General features: G+C 46.4%; 1 protein-coding gene across 3 annotated transcripts in view; it reads left to right on the forward strand.

The window, feature by feature from the left end:
• The window catches only part of GTF3C3 (general transcription factor IIIC subunit 3), a 79,910-nt gene that overhangs the window by 13,965 nt on the left and 47,696 nt on the right, over positions 1-18,249 (forward strand). For all 3 annotated transcript variants that reach the window (XM_073600676.1, XM_073600674.1, XM_073600675.1), the window contains exon 5: positions 18,051-18,174. In XM_073600676.1, the coding sequence (XP_073456777.1) occupies positions 18,051-18,174 (124 nt within the window). The remainder of the gene's footprint in view (positions 1-18,050; positions 18,175-18,249) is intronic.

The raw sequence follows: 18,249 nt of genomic DNA on the forward strand, positions 1-18,249 counted from the left end.
AAACCTCTCCCCTAAATTCCCCCTCCTAGAATAAATCCCCCCATTACAAATCCTCTCCCCCAAATCCCCCCCTCCTAGCATAACCCCCCCCCCCAGTACAAATCCTCCCCCCCAAATCCCCACTCCTAGCATAAATCCCCCCCAGTACAAAACCTCTCCCCCAAATTCCCCCTCCTAGAATAAATCCCCCCATTACAAATCCTCTCCCCCAAATCCCCCCCTCCTAGCATAACCCCCCCCCAGTACAAATCCTCTCCCCCAAATCCCCCCCTCCTAGCATAACCCCCCCCAGTACAAATCCTCTCCACCAAATCCCCCCTCCTAGCATAAATCCCCCCCAGTACAAATCCTCCCCCCAAATCCCCACTCCTAGCATAAATCCCCCCCAGTACAAAACCTCTCCCCCAAATTCCCCCCTCCTAGAATAAATCCCTCCCATTACAAATCCTCTCCCCCACATCCCCACTCCTAGTGTAAATCCCCCTCCTAGCATAAATCTCCTCTCCCTCAAATCCCTACTTCTAGTACAAATCCCCCCCCCCCCAGTACAAATCCTCTCCCCCAAATCCCCACTCCTAGTGTAAATCCCCCTCCCTGTACAAATCCTCCCCCCCCCCCCCCGTACAAATCCTCTCACCCAAATGCCCACTCCTAGTCTAAATCCCCCCCGTACAAATCATCTCCCCCAAATGCCCACTCCTAGTCTAAATCCCCCCCCTGTACAAATCCTCTTCCCCAAAATCCCCACTCCTAGTACAAATCCTTCATCTCAATACCTCTCCTATTACAAATACCCCCCCCCCCAGTACAAATCATCTCCCCCAAATCCCCCCTCCTTGTACAAATCCTTCCCTTCTAGTACAACCCCCCCCCCTCCCCGTACAAATCCTCTTCCCCACTCCTAGTACTAATCTTCCCCCCAATCCCCCTCCTATTACAAATATCCCTCCTAGCACAGATCCTCTCCCCCAAATCCCCCTTCTAGTACAAATTCCCTCTCTCAAATCCCCCCTCCTAGCGTAAATCCTCCCTCCAAGTTCCCCCTTAGTACAAATCTTCCTAGCGTAAATATTCCACCCCAAATCCCCCTCCTAGTACAAATCCTCTCCCCCAAATCCCAAATCCTAGTCTAAATCCTCCCACTAAATCCCCCCTCCTTGTACAAATCCCCCCCCCCCCCCAAACCTTCCCTTCTAGCACAAATCTTCTCCCCCAAATCACCACTCTTAGCGTTAATCCTTCCCCCAGTACAAATCCTCTCCCCCTAATCCCCACTGCTAGCATGAACGCTCCACCTATATCCCCCCTCCTAGCGTAAATCTCCACCCCCCCCTCAGGACGAATCCTCTTCCCCCAAATCCCCACTCCTAGCGTAAATACTCTTCCCCAAAATCCACCCTCCTATTACAAATACCTCTCCTAGCATATATTCTCTCCCCCAAATCCCCCTCCTAGCGTAATTTTTCCTTCCTAATCCCACTCGCAGTACAATTCTTTCCTCCAATCCCCCCTCCTATTACAAATCCCCCCCTCCTAGCACAAATTCTCTCTCTCAAATCCCCACTCCTAGTGTAAGTCCTCCTCCCAAGTCCCTCCTTAGTACAAATCTCCCTCCTAGCGTAACTATTCCACCCAAATCCCCCTCCTAGTACAAATCCTCCCCCCAAATACTTCCCTTCTAGTACAAATCCCCCCTCCTAGCACAAATCTTCTCCCCCAAATCCCCGCTCCTAGCGTAAACCCTCCCCCCAAGTACAAATCCTCTGCCCCCCCCCAAATTCTTTCCCCCCAAATCCCCCCTCCTAGCATAAATCTTCCCTCTCCCCCCAAATCCCCACTCCTAGCGAAATTCTTCCTCCCAAATCCCTCTCGTAGTACAAATCCTCCCCCCCAAATACTTCCCATTTTAGTACCAATCTTCTCCCCCAAAATCCCACTCCTAGTGTACATCCTCCTCCTAAATCCCCACTTAGTACAAATGCTCCCTCCAAATCCCCCTCCTAGCACAAATCTTCTCCCCCATATCCCCCCTAGGGTAAATCTTCTCCCTCCAAATCCCCCCTGCTAGTACAAATCCTCCCCCCAACTCCTTTTCTAGTACGAATCCCCCCTCCTAGCGTAAATCTTCCCTCTCCCCCCATCCTAGCACAAATCCTCTCCCCCAAATCCCCACTCCTAGCGTAAATCTTCCCCCCCAAATCCCCCCTTCTAATACAAATCCTCCCTCCAGATCCTTCCCTTCTAGTACAAATCCCCCCTCCTAGGATAAATCCTCTCACGTGAATCTCCCTCAAATCCCGCCTCCTAGCAGAAATCTTCCCCCTCCTAGCAAAAATGCTCCCACGCAGATCTTCCCCCTAATATCCCCCTCCTAGTACAAATCCTCTTCCCCAAATCCCTCCTCTTTGCACAACCCCCTCCAAAAATCCCCCCCCCCCCCCCATTCAACCCTACTAGTACAAATCTTCCCCAATCCTGCCTTCTAACACACACTCCCTCCCTCCCATTCCTCCGAGCACAAATCCCCCCCCCCATTACCCTTCACAGCACAAACAGCCCCCCCACCCCCACCCATCACCCCGCCTCCACAAGCTCCCCCCCCCTTCCAGTCTTTCAGGCAGGAACTACAGGAGTAATGAGGAGGTGTGGGCTCTCTATACTCTCCCCCCTCCTGTCATAACAGCACTCCAGATTACACAGGGTCCCTCTTACATCGAACGGTACGCAGCTTGATTACCCGCCCCCTATCTCCTCCAAAGACTGCTCCCCTCCCGGAAATGTGGGTGGGGGAGGCGGGTAATTAATCCGTGTACCGTACGATCGAAGATCTGCTGTATGGAGGAGCGCTCCACTGATTGGATGGGGAGAGAGCACAGCCCGCACCTCTTCCCGGCTCTCTGCCGCTGACACTTCCCCTGTCCCCCCGCCCCTTGTCCCGCCCCTGAATGCGGGGATCGGGGGAGAAGATCGGATGGGGGAGCTGGCGGGGGGGGGCCCAGGCACCACATTACAAGCTTGATTGTACAATCTCCTTTAAATCTACCAAAAATGATGTAGTGAAAGGGCCTGCCTGATTGGATACAAATTGATCGGTCCCATTAGATAGGTGCTCATATTACATAGTTGTGGTGAATCTAAGGTCAATTGTATAGACAGATTGTAACATGTATACTGAGCTGAAGGTCCAAAAGTCCACTTAGAGTAACCATTCGACCTATCAATAGTCTTACTGTAAGGAGGTGGTTACAATGGGACTGGAATACATTTTAGGCTTCTGCCCGAGTTGCTTGCTAAAGATACAACATTTCTATTGTCCAGACCTCCTTCGGGTTCGGCCTTTTAATGGCCTGCGTCAATGGGCTTTCAGTCACGTCAGATGAGTATTACATTCCTATACAAGTCTAAAGGAATGAAGCGGGTCAGAAGGCGGTCATCTGCAGGTCAAATGCCACCAATTTAAGTTCTAAAGCCCTTCAAAACAAGTCTTAAAGCCCCGATTAAAGGGGCCTCTTGGAATCCATGAAATGTATTGGCAATTTTTTTGGCTACTGCTATTACTAAATTGGGGTAAACCTTTGTCAATGGGCTTTCAATCACGTCAGATGTGTGTATTACAAGCCTAAACGCCATCAACTCAAGTCCTAAAGCCCTTCAACACAAGTATGCACTCTCTCGGTATTTAGTTTTGGTAACTTCAATGTAAATATTTGTTTCGGTAGCTGTAAGGAGAAAAGACACATAACACACATAATTGTGTAAAAGAGCTTAAGAAACTTTTTGTGGTGTGTTTTTGAGGTTTTACTGATTGCATCGAGGATCAAATGCTGAAATGTTTTTATAGAAAGTTCATTATATTGTCAGAGGAAAAAAACAACTGGCATGCCTGGGAGAGCCTTCATTGGGTCCGACAGATACAAAAATCTACTAAAAAAACTGAATCCAACGGTAGAAAATATGACGGGCCCTTTCTTTACCATCCCTCCTCATTGCAAGTTTTAAAGCACTTCAAAACAAGTTCTAAATCCCATCAACACAAGTTATGGCTACTGCTAATATGAACTTGGGTTAAACCTCTGTCAGTGGGTTTTTAGTCACGTCAGATGTGTATCACATGTCTAAAGCCCGTCAACACAATTTCTAAAGCCCATCAACGCAAGTCCTAGAGCCCTTCAACACAAGTCCTAGAGCCCTTCAACACAAGTCCTAGAGCCCTTCAACACAAGTCCTAGAGCCCTTCAACACAAGTCCTAGAGCCCTTCAACACAAGTCCTAGAGCCCTTCAACACAAGTCCTAGAGCCCTTCAACACAAGTCCTAGAGCCCTTCAACACAAGTCCTAGAGCCCTTCAACACAAGTCCTAGAGCCCTTCAACACAAGTTCTAAAGCCCGTCAACACAAGTCCTAAAGCCCGTCAACACAAGTCCTAGATCCCTTCAACACAAGTCCTAGATCCCTTCAACACAAGTCCTAGAGCCCTTCAACACAAGTCCTAGAGCCCTTCAACACAAGTTCTAAAGCCCGTCAACACAAGTCCTAAAGCCCGTCAACACAAGTCCTAGATCCCTTCAACACAAGTCCTAGATCCCTTCAACACAAGTCCTAGATCCCTTCAACACAAGTCCTAGATCCCTTCAACACAAGTCCTAGATCCCTTCAACACAAGTCCTAGAGCCCTTCAACACAAGTCCTAGATCCCTTCAACACAAGTCCTAGATCCCTTCAACACAAGTCCTAGAGCCCTTCAACACAAGTCCTAGAGCCCTTCAACACAAGTCCTAGAGCCCTTCAACACAAGTCCTAGAGCCCTTCAACACAAGTCCTAGAGCCCTTCAACACAAGTCCTAGAGCCCTTCAACACAAGTCCTAGAGCCCTTCAACACAAGTCCTAGAGCCCTTCAACACAAGTATGCACTCTCTCAGTATTTAGTTCTGATAACTTCAATGTAAATCTTTTGTTCGGTAGCTGTAAGGAGAAAAGACACATAACACACATAATTGTGTAAAAGAGCTTAAGAAACTTTTTGTGGTGTGTTTTTGAGGTTTTACTGATTGCATCGAGGATCAAATGCTAAAATGTTTTTATAGAAAGTTCATTATATTGTCAGAGGAAAAAAACAGCTGGCATGCCTGGGAGAGCCTTCATTGGGTCCGACAAACACAAAAATTAACTAAAAAAACTGAATCCAATGGAATCAAATACAACGGGCCCTTTCTTTACCATCCCTCCTCATTGCAAGTTTTAAAGCCCTTCAAAACAAGTCCTAAAGCCCATCAACACAAGTCCCAATGCCCTGATAAAGGGGTCTCTTGAAACCCATGAAATATATTGGCAATTTTATGGCTACTGCTATTATGAACTTGGGTTAAACTTTTCTCAGTGGGTTTTTAATCACATCAGATGTGTAATACATGTTTAAAGCCCGTCAACACAAGTCCTAAAGCCCGTCAACACAAGTTCTAAAGCCCGTCAACACAAGTCCTAGAGCCCGTCAACGCACGTCTTCGAGCCCGTCAACGCAAGTCTTCGAGCCCGACAACGCAAGTCTTCGAGCCCTTCAACGCAAGTCCTGGAGCCCTTCAACGCAAGTCCTGGAGCCCTTCAACGCAAGTCCTGGAGCCCTTCAACGCAAGTCCTGGAGCCCTTCAACGCAAGTCCTGGAGCCCTTCAACGCAAGTCCTGGAGCCCTTCAACGCAAGTCCTGGAGCCCTTCAACGCAAGTCCTGGAGCCCTTCAACGCAAGTCCTGGAGCCCTTCAACGCAAGTCCTGGAGCCCTTCAACGCAAGTCCTGGAGCCCTTCAACGCAAGTCCTGAAACCCTTCAACGCAAGTCCTGGAGCCCTTCAACGCAAGTCCTGATGAAGGGGTCTCTTAGAACCCATGAAATGTATTGGTCATTTTATGGCTACTGCTGTTATTAAAATGGGTTCAACCTTTTAAGGTCCTGTGTCTATGGGCTTTTCTTTTTTTTTTTTCAAATTTTTTCAAATTTTTTTTTTTTCAAATTTTTTAAATTTTTTTTAATTATATACAAAAGAAGGAATACACGGAGAATAGGGATCGTATAGGATACAGTGCCCATTACATTGTATTAATTAGACATGTCAAATTTAACACTAATACAATATACATGAACAGGGTGTGTCAAAAACCTTTGAACATTGTGGGTGGTTAGACCCAAGTATAGTAGAGTAGTTACATGTTTGTTACAGATACGGTATTTAAAACAGCGTGTTGTAGTTTCAGTATTGTATATACCAGGGAGCCTACCAGTTGGAGTAGCTTTGAAAACCCATGTCGTGTGTAATACTTCTGTGGTAACAGTAGAGTCCAAGAATATATTTCGTACAGGAGGTTGGGGCCATATGCATTCGTATGCAAGCTCAGTGTATGTGGTGGTGTCATAGGTATGTTATCTACTGTCGTGTATTGGTTATATAGTGTTTTCAGTAGTTGTCAGCCTGGTGTCCCAAGAGATGTTATTTCCTCGTAGGGTTGCCGTCACTGGACCACTAGCAACCCGTAGGGGAGAGGGCGGTTCTAGTACATAGTTACATAGTAGGTGAGGTTAAAAAAAGACACAAGTCCATCAAGTCCAACCTATGTGTGTGATTATATGTCAGTATTACATTACATATCCCTGTATGTTGTGGTCGTTCAGGTGCTTATCTAATAGTTTTTTTGAAACTATCGATGCTCCCCCCCACTGAGACCACAGCCTGTGGAAGGAATTCCACATCCTTGCTGCTCTTACAGTAATGAACCCTCTATGTAGTTTAGGGTTAAACCTCTTTTCTTCTAATTTTAATGAGTGGCCGTGTGTCTTGTTAAACTCCCTTTTGCGCAAAAGTTTTCTCCCTATTGTGGGGTCACCAGTACAGTATTTGTAAATTGAAATCATATCCCCTCTCAAGCGTCTCTTCTCCAGAGAGAATAAGTTCAGTTCTCACAACCTTTCCTCATAACTAAGATCCTCCAGACCCTTTATTAGTTTTGTTGCCCTTTTTTGTACTCCCTCCATTTTCAGTACATCCTTCCAGAGGACTGGTGCCCAGAACTAAACAGCATACTCCAGGTGCGGCCGGACCAGAGTTTTGTAGAGCGGGAGAATTATTGATTTATCTCTGGAATTAATCCCCTTCTTAAGCAATGCCAATATTCTGTTTGCTTTGTTAGGAGCAGCTTGGCATTGCATGTTATTGCTGAGCCTATCATCTACTAGGACCCCCAGGTCCTTTTCCATCCTAGATTCCCCCAGAGGTTCTCCCCCCCAGTCTATAGATTGCATTCATATTTTTGCCACTCAAATACATTATTTTACATTTTTCCACATTAAACCTCATTTGCCATGTAGTTGCCCACCCCATTAATTTGTTCAGATCTTTTTGCAAGGTTTCCACATCCTGCGGAGAAGTTATTGCCCTGCTTAGCTTAGTATCGTCTGCAAATACAGAGATTGAACTGTTTATCCCATCCTCCAGGTCGTTTATGAACAAATTAAATAGGATTGGTCCCAGCACAGAACCCTGAGGGACCCCACTACCCACCCCTGACCATTCCGAGTACTCCCCATTTATCACCACCCTCTGAACTCGCCCTTGTAGCCAGTTTTCAATCCATGTACTCACCCTATGGACCATGCCAACGGACCTTACTTTGTACAGTAAACGTTTATAGGGAATTGCATCAAATGCTTTTGCAATATCCAGATACACCACGTCTACGGGCCTTCCTTTATCTAGATGGCAACTCACCTCCTCATAGAAGGTTGATAGATTGGTTTGGCAAGAACGATTCTTCATGAATCCATGCTGATTACTGCTAATGATACAGTTCTCATTACTAAAATCTTGTATATAGTTCCTTATCATCCCCTCTAAGATCTTGCATACTATTGATGTTAGGCTAACTGATCTGTAATTCCCTGGGATGTATTTTTGCCCTTTTTTTAAATATTAGTGCTACATTGGCTTTTCTCCAATCAGCTGGTACCATTCCAGTCAGTGGACTGTCAGTAAAAAATAGGAACAATGGTCTGGCAATTACCTGACTGAGTTCCCTAAGGACCCTCGGATGCAAGCCATCTGGTCCCAGGTGACTTATTAATGTTAAGTTTCCCAAGTCTAATTTTAATTCTGTCCTCTGTTAACCATGGAGGTGCTTCCTGTGATGTGTCATGAGGATAAACACTGCAGTTTTGGTTACTGAAGCCCCCCGATTCACTCGTGAAGACTGAGGAGAAGAATAAATTCAATACCTTCGCCATCTCCCCATCCTTTGTAACCAGATGTCTTTCCTCATTCTTTATGGGGCCAATATGGTCTGTCCTCCCTCTTTTACTGTTTATACACTTAAAGAATTTCTTTGGATTTTTTTTTGCTCTCCTCCGCTATGCGTCTTTCGTGTTCTATCTTAGCCGTCCTTATTGCACCATTACATTTCTTGTTGCATTCTTTGTAAAGTTTGGATGACTGAGCCTTGTATTTTTTAAAGGCCTTCTCCTTTGCTTTTATATGTATTTTTACATTGGTGTTACACCACCCGGGACTTTATTTGCTCTTTTAAATTTATTTCCCAGTGGGATGCATTGACTAATGCCCTTATTTAATATGCTCTTAAAGCAAACCCATCTCTCCTCCATGTTCTTTGTTTCTAAGATTTTATCCCAATTAGTATCTTCTAGCAAGGCTCCTAGTTTAGGGAAGTTGGCTCTTTTGAAATTCAGTGTCTTTGTATTCCCCTTATGTTTCCTGTTTGTGTGATTTATACTGAAGCCAATTGACTTGTGATCGCTGTTTCCTAAATTGCCCCGTATTTCCACATCCATGATCAGGTCTGTATTGTTGGTAATCAGTAGGTTTAGTAATGCTTTGTTTCTAGTTGGTGCATCTACTATGTGACCCATGAAATTGTCCTGCAAAACATTTAGGAACTGGCGAGCCTTAGACGAATGTGCAGTTCGTCCACCCAGTCTATGTCTGGATAATTAAAATCCCCCCATTATGATGACACTTCCCATCCTTGCCGCTAATCCAAATCGTGATAGGAGGTCCGTCTCCCCCTCCTCCCTCAGGTTAGAGGGCTTAGAACATACTCCTAGTATTATTTTCCCCTTAGTTTCATCCCTTTGGAGCTCTACCCATACGGATTCCACCTCCTCCCCAGCTCCCTTAGTGATGTCATCTCTCACATTCACTTGTACATTATTTGTGATATACAGGCATAACCCTCCCCCTTTTTGACCCTCCCTGTCCCTGCGATAAAGGGAATACCTTTGAATGGTTGCCAGCCAATCATGAGAGCTGTTGAACCAAGTCTCTGAAATTCCCACAAAATCGAAATCCTCCTCGTACATTCCGTCTTGTCCACCAGACTCCTGGCATTGGTGAACATGCCACGTAGTTTAGGTTGGTCGCATACTGTCTTCTTATTGGGTGTTCTGAGGTTGCAAATAGGACTTGTTACTTTACTTACCTTGGGTTTATGTGGTTTAGTCAACCTACCACTAATGCCCCCAATACTACCCTCTGGAATATGTTCCGCGCTGACTATCTCTCCCTCTGGACCCCCCCCCCATCGCCTAGTTTAAAAACCCCTCTAACTTTTCGGCCATCATCATTCCCAGCTGATCTGCACCCTCCTCATTTAGGTGCAGTCCATCCCTTCTATAGTACTGGTGACCGACTGAGAAGTCGGCCCAGTCCTCCAGAAACCCAAACCCCTCCTTACTACACCAGCTCCTCAGCCATTTATTTACTTCCCTAATCTCCCTCTGCCTTTCTGGTGTGGCTCGATGTACCGGTAGTATTCCTGAGATACTAACTTGGAGGTCCTTTTCCTCAATTTAGCTCCTAAGTCCCTAAAATCGTTCTTTAGGACACTCCATCTTCCTGTGACTTTTTCATTGGTGCCAACGTGCACCATGACAGCTGGGTCTTCCCCAGCCCCTCCCAGTAATCTGTCCACCAGATCTGTGATGTGCTGAACCCAAGCACCCGGTATACATTATACAGTTTGGTGCTTCAGGTCTTTGTGACAGATTGCCCTCTCTGTCCTTCTCAGAATTGAGTCCCCTACCACCAGAATCTGTCTTTCCTTTCCCTTGGCTTTACTCCTACCCTCACTGGAGGAGTTCTTCCCCCGGCAGCTAGGAGAGTCCCTCAGTTACAGCAGTGCTGGTCTCTGACTGGTTTCACCAATGTCACTCAATGGAGCGTACTTATTGGGATGCACAAGCCCTGGATCGGCCTCCCTGGCACTTTCCCCTCTACCCTTCCTGACTGTCACCCATCTACTCTTTCTTAGTGCCTGCACCTCTTTGTCTCCACCCGCTGCTGGCCCGTGCTGGGTATGTTCCCAGCTCTCCTTTAGTATGGAGGGACTTCTCAGTGCTGACAGTTGCTTCCCCAGATTCAGAACCTGGGCTTCCAGGGAAACTGGAATACACTAATACTCAATACACAGGTTCTCAACAACACAATACAAGGGTTCTCAACAATACAATACACAGGTACTTGCAGCCCACGTGCACACGCAGTCCATGTGCACTCATGTACTCACTGCCCACGTGCACTCACAATACTCGGGTACTAAGAATACACACCCACTACTCAGATACACACAACACTCAGGTACTCACAACACACACGTACTCATACTCTCAGGTACTCACAGTACACAGGTACTCCCAACACTCACAATACTCAGGTACTCACAATACTCAGGTACTTACAATACTCAGGTACTCACAATACTCAGGTACTCATTATACCCAGGTACTCGCTATAGCCAGGTACTCGCTATACCCAAGTACTCACTGTACACAGGTACTCACTATACACACACAATACTCAGGTACTCACAATACTCAACACAAACAGTTACTCCACAATACACGGCATCCACGCTAGACACAGTCAGTCTCTTTTTTTTTTTTTATGTTAACTGGTTATGACTGCTCTGCTCAATCGTCTATGCAATCTGACACTTGCAGGGCTTGTCAGTGCCTAAGGTCTCCCCTGGTCAGCCTGCCTGTTACTGTTCCCACCGCTCCCCTGTCTGCCTGTGGCTCTCCCCCTCCAGTCCGCGGCACACTTACCCGCCGCTTCTCCCGGTCAGACCTGTCACCGCACGGTCCCCTCCGTCTCTCTCCCGGTCAAACCGCCTCCTCTGTCCTCGGTCACCCCCGCCCACTGCCTCTCACAGTCCCCCCCGGGTCACCCGCCGCCGCTTCTCCTGGTCTCCTGGTCGGCCTAGTCGGTGGTCACATTGCTTGAACAAAGTGGTAGGAAGATGCTGCTATGTGTATTGAAAGGTAGGGGGTGTCAGAAGAGGATATTAGAAAGAGTTAGCTGGGACAGGTGCTATGTGATAAGAGGGGGAACTGGGCGAAATTATCACCTCCTGGGAGAGGAGGTGATTAGAGTGTTACCACAGTGAATAGGTAGGAGGGGGGTGAAATGGGAAATGTAGAGGTAAAGATGAGTGGGGAGGTCCTCCGACCTGACAACGTGTAACCGCAGTTTTCACTGAGATAATATTTGGTAGTATTCATTAGTTGTTTGGTAGTGGTGCCAACAAGAGTAGGTTTTCCGAAATTTGGTAGGTGTGTCTTTAGCTTGATGTACCAATTCTTCAATTTCTGCAACTTTATTTTTGCGTCTGATGCAATCTGCAGTGGTTGGGGATTAGCCGATTTCCATTGGGCTGGAATACACATTTTCGCTTAGTTTAATACAGGGATCCTCAAACTACGGCCCTCCAGCTGTTGCGGAACTACACATCCCATGAGGCGTTGTAAAACTCTGACATTCACAGACATGACCAGGCATGATGGGAATTGTAGTTCCTGAACAACTGAAGGGCCATAGTTTGAAGACCCCTGGTTTAATAGGTGAAAAGAGAGGGATCAGTGATGTTCTTTTTTTGGGATGGATGAGTATTGTAGAAGCATTTGGACCAGAGAATAGTCTATCTGATAGGTGGTATTTTGAGTAGTGAGGCGATGATAAGAGAGCATGACCACCATATGTGTAGGATTGATCCTTCTTCATTAGAGCATCTCCAGCAGTTGGGGGGGGGGGATGGTGGGAGAGATTTTGTGTAGTCTAAGAGGAGACTTGTACCATATAGAAAAGACCTTGAAGCCATTTTCCTGTGCAGATACATTGATTGACCCCTTATGGATTTAAAATTAGATATTTTCCCAATCCTCTTCCGAGAGGTTTAGTGAGAGTTCCCGTTCCCACCTAAGGCTTGCTATGTTGGATTTTGGGCTGTGGTCAGAAAACAGAATGGAGTACATATCTGAGATCGGGTGTCTCTGCGGTTCTTTTCTTTTACATATTACTTTGAATGGTGTGTGTTGTCTAGAGTATTCGGGGCGTGTTTGGGGGTTATTCAGGAAGTGTCTTAGTTAGACATTAGTCCAGAAGGAGAAGGAACGTCCTGGCATCTGTGCAGATCAAGCGGGTAGGGTTAGGAACGTGTTCCTTGGGAAGAAGTGTTCAGTTTGTACGTCGATGTGGGGCCAGATTTTCGAGAGGAAGGAGTCTGTTAGACCTGGTGGGAATTGCGCGTTGTTACGAATGGGTTTTGGCGGGCCTGATGAGGAGGATATTTTGAATTAATGGCATACTTTTTAAAAAATTTTTTAGCGTGTTGCCAATTAAAGGATGTTGTTTGTATTCTAGCGGTGTGTGCGTTGAGGCGGTCCATGGTAGTTGACTTAATGGTATTGGGGGGAACGCATGTTTGATGTTTATCCATGCTTTGGTATGAGAGTGAATGTTCCGATCTATTATTTTCGCTAACTGGCAGGCCCAGTGGTATTTAGCAATGTCTGGAAAGCCTATGCCTCCTTTCAACTTGGGTAAAGTAAGCCTCTTAAAACTTAATCTAGGGTGTGATTTATCACACACAAATTCCGTAAATCTTTACGATAGGAGGCATAAAAGGCCTGTGGTAGTCTTATGGGCACTGCTTGCAGTACTTACAATATTCTCGGGAGAAAGTTCATTTTGACTATCGACACTCTGCCAAACCACAAAAAAATACCCATAGACCATGACTTTAAATCATTTTCAATGTTTTGAAGGATCGGGAGGTAATTTTTGGTATACAAGTCAGATATTTTAAAGGGTAGTTGGATTCCAAGATAGGTGATCGAGTCCTGACTCCATCTGAATGGGAAATTCGCTTGACATTGTGCGAGCGTATCTTTCTGTAGAGATATATTTAGTGCTTCTGATTTAGAGAAGTTTTTTTGTAGGTTGGTCAAGGTTTTAAACGTGGCGAAATCTTTGAGCAAGTTGGGTAAGGTAATATGTGGCTCTGTTAGAAATAACAGGATGTCATCTGCGAAAGCGGCTAGCTTATAGGTAGTCTTGGAAATAGAGACACCTTTGATATCGGGGTTAGACCTGAGGCGTTGAATTAATGGTTCCAGGGTGAGGACAAATATTAATGGGGAGAAAGGGGCAGCCCTGTCGTGTACCGTTTGAAATCGGGAAGGCATTCGATAGGTGGCCATTGACTTGAACTTTGGCAGTTGGGGAGGAGTAAAGGGCCAAAATGAATTGTAACATACGTTCATGTGTGCCAATCGCTTTGAGAGCTTCCAACATTAAGTCCCAGGCCACTTTATCGAATACCTTCTCCACATCCAGGGACAAAAAGAATCCGCGATGGTGTGTAGATGTCAACCCGTTGTGTATATTAATGGCTTTGATGGTGTTGTCTCTCACCTCTCTGCCTGGTATGAAGCCCACCTGGTCTAGCAAAATGGGTTTAGGCAAAAAGGGTAGAAGACGGTTGGCTAAGATTTTGGCAAAAAATGTAAGGTCTACATTTAGTAGGGAGATTGGGCGATCATTAGTGACTAGTGAGGGATCTTTGTTTGGTTTCGGGATCGCAGTTCTGTGTGCCGTCAGGAGGTCTCGGGGTGGAGGACGGTCGGACGTAAGGGAGTTAAATACTCTTAGAAAATGTGGCTTAAGCGTATCTATAAAGGTTTTATAATAGCCTGCCATCAAGCTGCCTGGGCCAGGGTTCTTTCCAGCTTTCAACTGTTTGAGTGCTGTATCCACCTCCTCAGAGGAGAGAGGGTGATCCAGGTCTTTTGCTTCCAAATTGGATAAAGCTTCGGGGCTATATTTTGTGAGGATTTCCTTCATTATTTGTGTTCTTGAAGTGTCTTCTGTCTGTGGGTCTACAGGGCCTAGATTATAAAGGTGAGTGTAGTAGTGAACAAATTGATTCGGTAAGAGAGTGAACTGTTATGGACGCTTTTTTAGATTGGAGGGCTTTCGCCAGAAACTTTCCGGGTTTATTTTAGTATTCATAGAATATTTTTGGGGATAATATATAATTTTGTTTCATTTTTTTTTATCTAGTTCCTTCAATAGTTCTGCCCTTGGATGAGGTCGTGAAAGGAGGATGCTGCTTGTGTAGATTTATGTGCTCGTTCTAACATATGAATACGGGTCGTCAGTTTTTTAATGTGTGACTGCGTTTTGCGGAGATTACAATTAGTTCTCCTCGTATAGTACAATTGTGTGCCTCCCACCTCAGCATTGGAGATATGTCCGGAGAATTGTTCTCTCGGAGGAGAATTCTGTTTACTTCAGGTGCAATAGTGCTGTCTGTGAGTAGGGAGGGATCTAGGCGCCATATCGAGGATTGAGTTGGGATATCTGAAAATTCTATGGACATGGAAATAGGGTGATGATCAGATAAATACATGGGGTCTATGGTGGATGTGGTAAGCATCGTTAAATCTCTTTGCGTGATGAATGGATAGTCAAGTCTGGAAAACCAGTTATGGGGGGCTGAGTAGAATGTGTAGTCTTTCACGTTGGGGTATAGCGTACGCCAGGAGTCGTGCAGCGCAAGGTCCTGAAGTTGTGTTTTAACTGCACATAATGCTCTGTATGGTATAGTGGAGGTTCCAGTCGATGTGTCATGTGGGGGGTTAAGGGGAACATTAAAGTCTCCGCCTAGAACTAGGAGGTCTTCCTGAAAGGCTGAGAGTAGTTGCATCATTGATCTAAAGAAGGGGACTTGTTTTGTGTTTGGTGTATAGATATTTGCTATGGTGACAGGTTTTCCGTGTAGTGAACCCTTCATAAAGAAGTAACGGCCTTCCTTGTCCACACAGTTGTCTGAAACTTGAAACGGGCAATGTCTGGTGAATGGGTTGGAAACCCCTTTAGATCTTGAATCGTGGTTGGTTGCATGTAGGGTCGTTGGGCAACAGGCATTGGAAAGTTTCGGGATGAAATCTGCTTTAAAATGTGTTTCCTGTAAGAAAATAATGTCGGCTTTATTTTTGTGCCCTGAGAGAAGTAATTGGGAGCGTTCTTCTGGGATGTTGAGACCGCGTGCGTTTTAGGGAGATAATTTTGATTGAGGGCTTGGTGTTTTTAGATGACAGATGTGCCATTGTATGGGCTGGTTTAACTTCCATCACTCTAGTATGTCAGGGTTATTTGCTGATCAGATAAAAATGTTGTAGGAGGAGGTGGAAGAGGAGTAGGTAATAAGGGGCTGGTAGAGGAAGGTAGGTCAAGATAAAAAGGGGAAAAGAGAGGGAAGAGGAAAGGAAAATGAATGGGGAAGATATATTTGGGTTGTGTAGGAAAGCAAGCTAAGGGGTATCTATAAAAAGGGCTGAGAAATTGAGACGTTAGAACACGGGGGAGGATTGGGCGACTGGCGAGAACCTGCTAGTAGAGTAAATGGGGATTTATAGGCGTAATACTGGTTACCACTGTGTGGGAGAGGGACTAGGGATGGTGGAGATAAGTTCACTCAGTCAATGGGGTATGTCCCACCGAACAGGTAGTAAATCTTGATTGAGGAGGGTATATATGGTAGAAGGTTATGTAAGGGGAGGGTGTGTCCATATGGAAGCCGTTTGGTATTCAAGAAGGGTGTGGAGGCCCTGAAGGGTGTGGGTGTCAGAGTGTGAAACTGGTAGATCAAATGTGGGTGGTGGTCGAATCCGCAGTGATATGCACATCAATGGGCTTTTAATCACATCAGCTGGGTAATAAATCCTCATAAAATCTATAAGTATAAAGCAGGTCAGAAGGAGGTCATCTGCAGGTCAAATGCATCTGTCTTTGAATTCTGGATCTTAGAAGCATCTCAAACTGGTGCTATCAACACACGTCCTGAAGCCCTTCAAGCGCAAGTCCTGAAGCCCTTCAAACGCAGGTCCTGAAGCCCTTCAAGCGCAGGTCCTGAAGCCCTTCAAGCGCAGGTCCTGAAGCCCTTCAAGCGCAGGTCCTGAAGCCCTTCAAGCGCAGGTCCTGAAGCCCTTCAAGCGCAGGTCCTGAAGCCCTTCAAGCGCAGGGCCTGAAGCCCTTCAAGCGCAGGGCCTGAAGCCCTTCAAGCGCAGGGCCTGAAGCCCTTCAAGCGCAGGTCCTGAAGGCCTTAAAGCGCAGGTCCTGAAGCCCTTAAAGCGCAGGTCCTGAAGGCCTTCAAGCGCAGGTCCTGAAGGCCTTCAAGCGCAGGTCCTGAAGCCCTTAAAGCCCAGGTCCTGAAGCCCTTAAAGCGCAGGTCCTGAAGGCCTTTAAGCTCAGGTCCTGAAGCCCTTAAAGCGCAGGTCCTGAAGCCCTTCAAGCGCAGGTCCTGAAGGCCTTCAAGCGCAGGTCCTGAAGGCCTTCAAGCGCAGGTCCTGAAGGCCTTCAAGCGCAGGTCCTGAAGGCCTTCAAGCGCAGGTCCTGAAGGCCTTCAAGCGCAGGTCCTGAAGGCCTTCAAGCGCAGGTCCTGAAGGCCTTCAAGCGCAGGTCCTGAAGGCCTTCAAGCGCAGGTCCTGAAGGCCTTCAAGCGCAGGTCCTGAAGGCCTTCAAGCGCAGGTCCTGAAGGCCTTCAAGCGCAGGTCCTGAAGGCCTTAAAGCGCAGGTCCTGAAGGCCTTAAAGCGCAGGTCCTGAAGGCCTTAAAGCGCAGGTCCTGAAGCCCTTAAAGCCCAGGTCTTGAAGCCCTTAAAGCGCAGGTCCTGAAGCCCTTAAAGCGCTGGTCCTGAAGGCCTTCAAGCGCAGGTCCTGAAGGCATTCAAGCGCAGGTCCTGAAGGCCTTCAAGCGCAAGTCCTGAAGGTCTTCAAGCACAGATCCTGAAGGTCTTCAAGCACAGATCCTGAAGGCCTTCAAGCACAGATCCTGAAGGCCTTCAAGCACAGATCCTGAAGGCCTTCAAGCACAGATCCTGAAGGCCTTCAAGCACAGATCCTGAAGGCCTTCAAGCACAGATCCTGAAGGCCTTCAAGCACAGATCCCGAAGGCCTTCAAGCACAGATCCTGAAACCCGTCAAAACAAGTCCTAAAGCCCTGATGAAGGTGCCTCTTATGCCGTGTATACACGACCGGTCTTTTCATCTGACTCAACTCCGAAGGACCTTACGATGGAATTCCGACGAAACGGTCTTGCCTACACACGATCACACCAAAGTCCGACTGATTTGAACGTGATGACGTACGACCGGACTAGAATAAGGAAGTTCATAGCCAGTAGCCAATAGCTGCCCTTGCGTCGTTTTTGGTCCGTCGGACTAGCATACAGACGAATGGATTTTACAATAGGATTCGAGTCCCTCGGAAAGATTTGAAACATGTTCTATTTCTAAAGTCCGTCAGATTTTTCGACAGGAAAGGTCCAATGAAGCCCACACATGATGGGAATGCCCGACGGATTCATTCCGAATGCCGAAAAGTCCGCTCGTGTGTACACGGCATTAGAGTCCATGAAATGTATTGGCTGTTTTTATGGCTACTGCTAATATTAATAATTTTAATTTAATATTAATATTTAATTTAATCTAATATTGTGCCTGGTCTACATCCTCTATGTGGTTCTTCCTTTTTTGCATATCTCATCGGTTGGATAAATAAAGTGTATTTCTTGTAGTGCAGGGGAGCCCCACTGCAAGCATATTTTTTTACAAAAATCTCAAAGTTCAGCTTTAAACTGGCCCCTGATGATGTCTGCATGCAACATTGATGCGTTTGTTCATTTTAACGACAGTTACCTTTTTACTTCTCTTGCATTAGGCTAAAAGGCCACGCAGCAAACTGCCGAGAGCTCTCAGGGGCCTCATGGGAGAGGCCAACATCCGCTTTGCTCGGGGTGAGCGGGAGGAAGCCATTATGATGTGTATGGAAATCATTAGACAAGGTATGCACTCTCGGTATTTAGGTCTGACAGCTTCAATGTAAATCTTTGTTTCGGTAGCTATAAGAAGGAACGACG

The sequence above is a fragment of the Aquarana catesbeiana genome, linkage group LG09 (assembly GCF_042186555.1).
Source record: "Aquarana catesbeiana isolate 2022-GZ linkage group LG09, ASM4218655v1, whole genome shotgun sequence".
NCBI classification, from domain to species: domain Eukaryota; kingdom Metazoa; phylum Chordata; class Amphibia; order Anura; family Ranidae; genus Aquarana; species Aquarana catesbeiana.